General features: G+C 38.5%; 1 protein-coding gene across 2 annotated transcripts in view; it reads right to left on the reverse strand.

Annotated features, from left to right (window-relative positions):
- atp8b2 (ATPase phospholipid transporting 8B2) overlaps window positions 1-10846 on the reverse strand; it is a 49117-nt gene extending 38271 nt beyond the window's left edge. Inside the window, exons 1-2 of one of the 2 annotated variants that reach the window (XM_051956296.1) lie at window positions 10707-10846; window positions 4490-4556 (exon numbers count right to left, since the gene is read on the reverse strand). Coding sequence is in view for 1 of the 2 variants with exons in the window: in XM_051956294.1 (XP_051812254.1) it covers window positions 1549-1657 (109 nt within the window). In the remaining variant the exon portion in view is untranslated. Of the gene's footprint in view, window positions 1-1548; window positions 2144-4489; window positions 4557-10706 lie in introns of those variants that run through there. The other variant, XM_051956294.1, reaches the window with a different exon arrangement.
- Between the last annotated feature and the right edge of the window lie 503 nt (window positions 10847-11349).

Below are 11349 nucleotides of genomic sequence, written 5' to 3' on the forward strand. Positions count from 1 at the left end.
AAAGAAGTGTTAATATCTGTGAATAGGTGGTTTTTATTTCATTCGTTAACAAATGACAAAAAAATAAACAAAATTTTATTTTTTTAAAAGAAAAACTTTAATTTACAAATTTATTGCAATTTCACTACAATTTTTAATTTAATTAATTTAATAAATATTATTAATTTTATTTAATGTTAGTTTATAGATAATAAATTTAAGTTTAATATTGCAAAAAAATTTAAAATTTTTTTAATGCAATTACTGAAAATTTCTGGAAATATCAATTTGTTTTGTTAAGTTAAAGATATCTTGTATAATTACATAGCTTTTTATGATAGTATGTTTTTATCTGTGTATACATGCATTCGTGGTCTGTAAAAATATTTTTGTGTCATCTATCCATACAATTTAATTATTTTTCACATTTAAATATACATTATTAGGCATTAAAAAGCCCCTAAAAATACATTGTCTCATGTAAAATTAAATTTAGTAAATATATTTTAATTATGTAAATTGCTATAGTTTTATGAGATGGCTATATTAGATTATTTAATTTTAATTTAACAATAAAATTTTATTTAATTTTAAATTTTAATTACTTTATTACATTTAAATTATTTTTGATTATTAAATTTAATTTATTGCGAATTTTTATTTATTTAAATTTTAATTTGAGTTTAATTTATTTAAAATTTTAATTCATTATTTTTTGTTTGTTTTGTGTCCCAGATGCTAATTTAAAACATAAAAAATAAACATATACTTTTTTTTACAGTGTGACATAAAGCCCAACCTTGTTATTTTTGATTATTTAACAGCCACACCTTTTACAGCACGTCTGACCTCTACAGAGTTTAAATTGTCATGTCAGTAATTTCACACCATCCTCATTGTGTTACAGTCACTTCTGATGGTGTCTCATGCTGCAGGGCTGTAAATGTATCACACAATAAATATTATTGACTTTAAATGATGATATCTGAATCAAAACCACTGATATCTGTCAGAAAAGATGGTTTCAAACTGGAGAAATGCTGCAAAAATCTGTTTAGTCTTCCCAATCTCTGCATCCAGAAGTCCATCAGCATGGTTGAAGTCATTGTTTACATCAATTAGTGCACAGTAGAGCCACTAAAACTGATGGATTTAAATATAGAAAAAGGTTTTAAATGTTTTTTTTCTCTCTTTTGATTGGTTATTTGTTTTTGTTCAGATGTAAATAGAAGGAATACAGATGAATGTGAAACTTCAGACCTGTTGGCTCCTATTTATTGACAAATAAAGGCTAAAAACGACAACAAAAGCTGCAGAAATGTCAGTGAAAGTAGGAAAAATTACATTTTTTGTCCCTGGTTTTACATCCTGGCAGTAGATGTTGGAGCAGAAATAAACCATAAAAAACAAATTGTAGACATGTGATTGATGATTAATCACAACATGAAGTGAGCAGAGTGAGGTGAAGGAATGAAACTGGGACTCAGGATGAAGATGACAGATGAGATTTATTTCAAATAAAATCCACTTTGTTCGGTAAACGTCCTCCCGACGGACAGAAACTCGTACCTGTCCGCTTCTTCTTCTTCGGTTTCCCTCCTCCGGTTCCTTTCTTCTTCCCGAGCAGCGGCAGGACTACGGGGAACCATTTCTCCGGTATCTCCGTGGGAACCGTCATGTCGTCTGGACTTCTGCGGGATGTTCTGCTGCTGCAGCCCTCACATCGTCTCCGCAACTTCCACGGGCTCGGCTGAATGGGACGGTCCGTTGCCGGTGCTGTTCTCCCCGCTCCCGGTGCACGTGCCCCTCCCCCTCCCTCTCCCCACGCGGGTCATGTTGTCTGGTAAGGTCAAACCCGCGGCTTGTGTGTCTTCGCGTCGCTTCTGAACGTTGCAGAGAAAATGTTCTAGAAAAAGTTGCACAAATCAGCGCTGATTCTGCAGCTCCATCGATCCGCTGAGTCTCCTCCGCTGGAAGCATTACTAATGTGTGGATGCCACGCGTTGCCATGGAGACGCCTCTGCAGGGGGACGCCGCCAGCTTGACTGAGGAAAGTGGGCCGCCATTTTGGCTCTGCAAGAGTCCAGAGCGCTATAGCCGGACTCCCGCAGCCCGGAGCCCGAAATGGCGCGCGCAGCGGGCCGGTTTCCAGCCACCAAGGTGCGCCGCAGTGGGCGGGGCCAGACAGGTGCCACTGCACGTGCGGCCCCGGACGGCCCCCTCGTGCCCATACGTTAAAGACAACCGATCACACGCGGACATACGCTTTTAATGTGCGTGCACGTTCTGGACCCGCATATGTCTGCAACTTAATGCACACAGAAACACAACGCACGTGATGAACCCGCAAGTCTGCCATCAGAATCTACACATATTCAGCATTTTAGGTTCATATTTCTCCAGAATGAATCAATATGTGCGCAATTAATGTTCATCTATACACGGAAGAGTAATTTATTTTGCTGTTCTGCACTGCACCAAAATGACAAGAAAGGTTCTTATAACAACAAATTTACTCTTTTTTTTTCTTTGATTTCATTTAATACAAACCATATATATATATATATATATATAATAAACTTTGTTTGTATTGCAAACTGCTTTGACACAGACAACTATATAAATATATAAACAAAGTGATGAATTTGAATTTCTACCATCACAATTAACAAATATTTACCATTTTTAGGTTAGAAATTCTCCAGCAGAAACCAATGTTTACCTATTTATGTTCACATTTACCTATAAAAGTCAAAGCTAACTGGATGATGACAGCAGAGTAAGTTCACTGCCGAATTCATGTTTCCCACATCAAATATATATATATATATATATATATATATAAATCTACAAAAGTGATGATTTTTTGCATTTCTACCACAACTAACAACTACTCAGCACTTTAGGTTGATATTTCTTAACAATAAATCAAAATTTGCCCATTAATGTTCATATACACACGTAAGATTTTATTCTCCTTAAAATGTATGTTTGTTTACGTGTCAGGAAGCAATTCATTCACTGTAATTCATCACTGTTCTGCTTTAACTGACATAACATAGCTTTAACTGCTTCATTACGGTCCTTTTTGCTTTTTCTTGTAGCCACAGTTCATGTAGATTTTATTTTTATTGTAAGTTTTGTTTGAACATTTAGGAGACAAAGTGCCCAATTTTGTACATTCTGGTGAATTTTTTACGTCAATTTGTGCCTTTTCTGCTTCAATTTATGTTGGAAATCTGTTTTTGTGTAAAGGAAAACACAATCCAGGCACCAGATGGTAAATTAAAAATTTAATAAAGCAGTAAAGCACTCAGACGTTCTGTACTACCTAAAATATTTATTCTCCTGGTCAGTCGGTTAATTTGTCAACATTTCAATGGATCTTTCTTTCCTTCCTTCCTTCCTTCCTTCCTTCCTTCCTTCCTGAGCTATCATTTAAAAGAAGTGAGAGTTGGAGCGTACCTCCAGCTTTCAGGGAGTTTGTTCCAGGTATATGGAGCATAATGATGTAAACGCTGCTTCAACCATGTTTAGTTTTAACTCTGCGGATTGAAAGCAGACCAGTACCTGATGACCTCAGAGGTCGAATTATTCAAAAATAAAAGCCCTCTGCTTCCGACCTTCTTTTATTTTCAGATGTTGTCATCTTACGTCCCCAGTTTTTACAGTTTGAATGAGTTTGCAGCATTTTGAAGATGTTATAATGTGATATTTGTTGTCTTTTCTTTGTCCAGATTTAGGAAAATGAAGGTGATTGCAGAGTTTGAGCCAAAAAGTTGAGTAGAGACAACAGACTTTGACTGGACATCTGAATTTATGAGCTGCAGCAACGGACTGATGTAGAACCACTGGGTTTACTGTAACGCTGACAATGGGCAGCTCTAAATCCACTCAAATTAAACAGAAATCAATGAGAGAAAACTAAGTTATTCTCATTATTTAACGTCTCATCTTGTATATTATCCCCACAGAGCATAAAGTCAAACCACATTGTTAAAGTCTAAACGTGATTAAAGCAGTTATTGCTCTTTTTAATGCATCCCTGAACAACTTTAGACTTGATTTGGATAAACAGAACTCTACCACATCCTGTTTATACTAACTAGGGCTGCAGCTAATGAATTAATGTCATTAATCTGTCATTTTTTTCTCAAATTAATCGATTAGTTGTGTGGTGGGTTTTAATAAAAGGTCACAAAATGAACTGTTTCCCAAAAAATATTCAGTTTAGTGTCATAAAAGAGGAAAGAAACCAAAAAATATTCAAAATTAAGAAGCTCTAGCAGGAGAATGTAGACTTTTTTTTCTTTTAAAAAAAATGACTCAAAATGGTTGGATTAGATCAGTAATTGTCATGAAGACTCTTGGGTAAACAGTGATGGTATAAGACAAGATTCCAGAGACTGATTTCCATCTTTTTCCCATATGTTACTTCATCATAACGTCACTGGGATCACTAAAAACCAAGGCGACTGAATGCACATATGATGAAAGTTTGATGTCTGACCTGGAGGAGGCCTCTTTCTGACATCTCCGCTCTGCTGGCGTCCCTCTGCTCTGGCCCATGGGACTGTCTGAGGAGGAAACGGGGAAAGCAGAAGGTGAAGAAGACGGAAGTAAAGTCTAAACACTTTTAACTCTGGGCGTTAACTGCTTCTGGCACATTTTTACTCATTTAGGCTCATTTTTCTCTGCAATATAAAGTCCTGCACCTCTATAGAAACAGAACAGACAGAACTCAGAAATGTGTTTTTGGTAAACTGAAAATTGAGTTCATTAGTTTTATTACTTTTTGCAACCTCTGCAAACTCTATATACTGTTTTTGAGTCATGCTGCATTTATTTTATTGCTTAAATATGTTTAATTTTCCTCAAAAAATCACAGAATTTTGGTTATCTGACCCTTTCTTACAACTGAATATTTCATTACTTCATGGTTAGCCAGAAATGCAGAATATTGAGCTTTTTACTAGGGCGACGCGTTAGCTAATCGTCTGAGTGCGATACGTCATCAGAAGCGGAGTGAGCGTGCAATGCAACAGAAATCAGCGTCCGACCGGAGCATTGAACACGGACGGACGTCAGCGCTGCATCGTGCATGTATTATGTATGCACGATGCAGCGCGGACATCCACGATCTATCGTAAACGCGGATGTCAGCGTTTACTGTACAGCTGTATCTAAACGCAGACATCCGCGCTGCATCGTGCAAACATAATATATGCACGATGCAGCGCCGATGTCCGTCTGTCAGCAATCATTGCGCGCTCAATGCTTTTGATGACGTATCGTGCTCAGACGATTAGTCGGCGGTCGTTAGTTGCAGCCCTACTTTTTATAGGATCTGTTGCATTCTTCAATGAGACAGGGAAAACAAAGGGATTTTAATGAATTAGTACCATTTTAAACTGATATTTGGTTAATTTTTCCAGTAGAACAACAGGTCACACATCAATTAATCAATCAAAGTTTATTTCTATAGCACTTTTCACACAAAAAGTAACACAGTGCTTAACAAGTTAAAAACAAACAATAAAAAACAATAAAAGACGATGCCCCACATCATACTTCCTATGAACACACAGACACACACACACTTTTATAACAGAAATAATAGTGTCATGATAGGTTGACATGATAGGTTCAAGGACCTAACTCGAAACTCAGATTTTTTTCGCATTTATAAATTAAACATGCAGAATAATGTGACTTTGAGTTGTGATTTTTGATTGAGTTGTTACAAATTTAAGCTTAGATTTGGTTACTTTTCTAATTTGTAACTGCGTGTTTCACATAATTAGTTTCTGGGGGTTGGGTTTTGAGACTCAGAGCTGAAAAACCCGGGTTTTTTGTGGTTTTGGGGGGTTTTCTTTGCCTCAGTTTATGCTGGAAATGTCTTCTTTTTTTTTAAAGTATCACATATTGAGCATCCACGAAACTCCTCAACAGCATGCATGACGTCTTCATCGATCAGAAAATGACAACAATCAAGTGGGATTTTAAAACGGAGAGAAGTCAAACACTGCAGGTTGGGTTCATGAGGCGGCCGTTTAAAGCATCGTCCTGGAACAACTCCTCTCCAGCTCCAAGCTTTCCTCTCCTTTTTCTTTCATTACTTCAAACATCTGAGTTTTTTGTGGACACTGATGTAAGGATTTATGCACCCTTGTTTCCAAGAACTTTCTGACATCCTCTTGTACAACAGAAACAGGAGGGACGACGCCGGAGCATCACAGGAAGTCTTTCCTTCTGTTTACTATCAGATCCACTGATTAGGATCGATAACAGTTTGTCTCCTGCAGTTGCGTCCGCCGTCCTTCTCCGTCTCGTTAATCTTGTTCATTGTTTTGCGGCTGGTGTCTCTGCTGGAGAAGAATTGTTGAGAGCAGAGAGAAACTGCTGCATCACACCCAAACTAGCGCCTTTAATAAGTCGATTATCATAGAAATGAGGGCACAGATAATCAAATAAATGTCAGATATCGGCCTTGATAATCAGTCTTTTCATAATTTCTTTAAATGTTTATTTTGCAAAAATGTAAGGAATCAACATGTGTAACATTTTTCCAAGCTTACACAGGAAGTGCTACTAATACTGAAATAATAATAATGAGATGTGTAGAAAAATAAATTTAAGCTGAGTTTGATTAATTTTTGTCATGGAACTGTATGTCATACAGAAATAGCCCTAAAACCATCTTAAATTTGAAAACCTGATGATTTTTTTGGCTTTTACAGTTTCTGGCTCTGACAAATGGTGACATTTCGGTGATTTTTTTTTTTTAAAACGCGAGCACACATTTCAAACCTGTCGCTGAATTTTTTGTGTATTTTTTTGCAGAATCTGGCACAAACTGTTTATTTTGGGGAAAGTTTTAGTTAAGATGTGTAGAAATAAGTAATTTTAAGTTTAGATTTGTTTAATTTTTCTAACCAAATTGTATGTCATACACAAATAGCTCCAGGAGCGTCTCAAATTTGAAAACCTCACATTTTTTTTTGGCTTTTACAGTTTGTGGCTCTCAAAAATGGTGCAATTTTGGTGATTTTCTAAAAAAAAAAAAAATGAGGATGCATTTTAAACCTGCTGCTGGGTTTAGAGTCTCAGAGGAAGGCTGAGTTTTGAGAAAGAAGTGATAAGAAACACTTTTTTTTTTCCTGATACAAAGTGTGACTGAAAATCCACACTTCTTTTTTTTTTTTTTTTTTTGGTTTGTGGCTGTGAAAAACAGTTTTTTTTCTTCTTGTCCTCACACTGAGAAAGTGAAAATCAGTCGGGCATTAAAACTGCTGCACGCAAACACACACAGAGCCGAGCTTGTCTGGTCTGCTGGAGCCATAATGAGGAAATGACATTCAGCAGAGAGCTGCATCTGTCTCTTTGGCACTCGGCGTCTGGGGAGCGATGGCTCGGCCCAGATCCACTGTCAGTCTAATGGAGCGGCTCATTCTGCCTGCACAGCATCCAAAAGCTCCTCTTCCTCCTCTCTCCACATATGCTGACCTGTTAATATTACCCACGGCCGCTTTTATTAACCGTGTTTTATCTCGGCTAAGTGGGAAAAGCCAGACGGATGACGGATGAGGCTGCAGAGGCCTCTTGGGTTTGCACTACAGTAAACACACAACATGGCAGACGGAGGGTTCGAGACGTCCGATCGATACTCCCGAGGAAGAGCTGCTCTCTCCTCGTGAAGCCGGACCGATCGGCTTTCGGATCCAGTTTCCAGCTTTCCCTGTCACACTCTGTTTTTTCTGCGTGCTCTGTGCTCGCTGTGTCGACTCTGAGATTGGTGTGGCAGACAGCAGAGGGTGAGGATGTCCTCTGTGGCCGGCGTCTTGTCTAACCCCGCGGAGCCACAGAGGCCCGGTGAAATGAAGCCGGCGGAGTGAGGAAAAAAACGCCAGAATATCTGAGCACCTTTCTCGCCTCCCGGCAGAATTCCTTTCCGTCCCACTCAGTGGAGTCCGGCTGACGTCTGAGAGGATTTGGAGCGGCAGAAATCCTTAAAGAAATGTGTTGCTTTGAACTCCAACACCACCTGCAGCAGGAGCTTGTGTCCTAAATGCTGAAAAACACGAACTGTGCTGCACAGAAAACTCATGTTGGTGGGTCAGTAGTCAGGCTGCACGACTTTAGAACAAACTGCCACAGTGATATTTTGCTTTTCTTGCAATATATGTTGAAAAACACAAGTATGAGTAACATAAGTAAATCTATTTTTGCAGAAAAGTGAAATTTTGCATCGTCAGTTTCCTAATTCTAACCACTATAAACCACAATGCGCTTGTCCTACTTTAAATTCAAGTTATATATGTGTTTAGGAGTAATGAAATTACAGTAGTTACTGCATATACGGTCCTAAAAAGTACCGGTCATAGCTTTGTGCTATCTGCATGCCATCTTTTTAAATTGAACTACAGTATTGCTGTCGGTCACTACAGTTAACTTTCATAAGGAAGCACAGAACAAAGTAAGTAAAATAGCAAAAATGCCGTTTTGTACTGTTGGTTGTAATCATTTTCAGTGTCTGCTGTGTTCAGCTTCACATGTTATCTTCATTGAAACAAGAATTCAAATGTTAGTGGTATATTAACCTTTAGATGCATGAGTGATTGGACCCTACACTCTTCCATAAGTGAGTCAAAAATGATGAGAATCAATGTGTTTTATGCAAGTTTTGTCATTTTGGTCAAAGAGAATCATTTGTATTATTGTGTGTATTCTATTTTTGTCCACACAAGAATGATTTCATGTTTTAAAGACATTATGGAGGATGTTTTTTTTTGTTTAATTTGTCTGATTCACAAAAAATGAATATACTGACCTTTCGTGGACTTGTATGTATGGTTTCTAAAAGAATAAAAAAAAAAAAAAAAAATAACTGTGGACATGGCAGGACCTGAAAAACATCAGCCAATCAACGTGCTCGGACCGAGGCGTTTGCTTTGCTCCCTTTCCTGTCAATCAAAAATCTTCCGGCTCAGGCCTAGTTACGTAGATTACGTACGCCTTGGACTTCCGTGTTTTCTGTATGTGTTGCTTTGGTATAGCTTCGTAGTTAGCTGGCGACTTGTTTTGCTCATCTTTTTTTACATAATGGCAGATAAAGATCCAGGGGGACCCAGCCGTAAAAGACAACTTCACGAGTCCTACGCAAGTTTCTGGAGGGGGGCGTTTCTTCGTAAATGTTAAGAGGGGGGAGGTTAGAGGGGGGTGAGGGAGAGGTTGTATGTGCGCATGCTACGTTCAAAGTCGTAGGAAATTAAATCTCCTCTAATGCCTTTAAATATGTTTATTTTTCACTTTATAACAGATTTTGACAATTGAAAAATATGAATATTACACAGAACAGCAATAGAAGAATGGCCACATCCATTTTGACATTTTTCCACTCTTTTCCTCCAGCTGTTGTTGCTCTCCATCCCTTCAAGTTTGTGTACTTTATCAACTCTTGTATGATATTGTCAATGGGGTAGTAATACACATATTACAGTTTCTTTAAAAGTACTGAAGGCAGCTTAAAAATATAAAAGCATTTTTTTAGGAATAGCTGGAAAATGAAATAATAACTTTTCATTACAGAGATATTACAAGAAAACGACCTCACCGGGTCATTTTTGACCCACTTATGCATCTAAGAGTTAATAAACTACTCTAAATCTCACTGTATAAACTAATGTCAAAACACAGCCAGACTCTAACAGTAGTGTAGTGGTTCTGTAAGCTACCTCATCCTTTTGCGTGCCTTTTTTAAATGTTAAACAGAGTTTGTAGATCTACGTTCTGGATCATAACGACTGAAAGCACATTCCATTATCATTCATTGTACATTTACAGTTGTGTTTCTATACTTTCAAAGAAGAAAATGTTCTAATTTACAGGCAATTACAGTTTTATCACTTTATAAATACATTTTATTATTGGAAAGTCTAGCCACAGTACTAACCAATGCATCTCATATTGTCTCTGATGTATAAATCTGACTGTAAGGTAGAATACTGGCGAGCACAGCTACCTGTCAGACTGCACATTTACAGGAAAATCCCAGTCTGGGCCTCAGTTTCTCTTTGAATAAACCCCAGTACAACAGAACGTTACACGCTTAACTTTAACCTCTGCAGCTCTCAGTCTTACTCTCACTTCTGGAAATAAACATCAGCAGGTCGAAACCGAAATCACGCTGATGCATGTGAGTTGTAAGGAGCTGCTCAAATGTTGTACATAAAATAGCTGCAACTGAATGACAACCAATAGAATATAGTAAAAACTCAATGGTGTGTCCTTGAGTTATGCACAGTTGCAGGTTTCTTTGCATAAAACCTGTATAAAAATGTCACATGTGCTCTCAGTAATGATCAAAATGAGGCTATCAGGCTGCAGGAGGAGAATAATTCTGATGAAGTTAATGCATTATAGAGGAGAGCAGCTCTACAGGCATGGACGTGAAGACTTTAAGACTTTAATTAGACACCTCTCAGCTTTCCATTAGAGGAGCAGCAACTGAAGCCTGAACTTTCGCTCTGACTCTGTGAGATGTTCAGACTGAAACAGTAACTTTAAGCTCCAAACTGACTGGATGTGCAGCTTCACAGTGAACCTGTGCTGCAGTAAGAGGAGCTCCGGTATGAAAACCGAGACGAGCGTCGATATGTGAAGCTGATGAAGTTTTTAAAAAAAAAAAAAAAAAGGCTGCAGAGGAGAGAGCAGGGAGCAGATCCTACCTTTAACCAGCTGTTCCTACAGATGTGCTGCTGCTGCTGCTGGGTTCATCCTGCTGCCGCTGAGGAGCCGCTGGAGGCTGGAGGAGGTGATCGGAGGCCACGGAGGGAGGAGGATGCTCCACTGATCTGGGCTGAGGTGAAGTGAGGGCGGGTTGAGCTCCGGGTGGAGGGCAGGAGGAGGAGGAGCTGGGGGCTGCACCTCCTTCACCTCCGTCTCCACCTCCATCCGAAGTCCACCTAAAGCAACTTTACTGAAGATCCTTCTAGCACAGCGCCGGCTTATTTCTTGCGTCATGTCTTTTTCTGCTTCTGATTCAAACGTGTGGTGGTGAATTTCGGTTTTAAACACTTTGTATTTTAGAAATCTGCACCGCATTGACATCCTGAACACCTTTCCAGTGATAGTTTGGAGTCACAGCGCCCTCTGCTGCTTTAACAGCGTCACCAACGTCTCCAGTGGCACCATGACGCAAAAAACACTGTGGTAACCATATACTGTATATGCGTATGTCACAGTTAAAATGTGAATTATGTGATAATTTTAAGCAATTCTCTGTTTTTCTGCTGTTGTTGCACTCATTACTTGCACATGTTGCTGTTTACAGACTTTAATATCCTCATTCACTGTGTATTTTTATTATAT

This window comes from Acanthochromis polyacanthus, chromosome 12, assembly GCF_021347895.1.
Source record: "Acanthochromis polyacanthus isolate Apoly-LR-REF ecotype Palm Island chromosome 12, KAUST_Apoly_ChrSc, whole genome shotgun sequence".
Lineage (NCBI taxonomy): Eukaryota > Metazoa > Chordata > Actinopteri > Pomacentridae > Acanthochromis > Acanthochromis polyacanthus.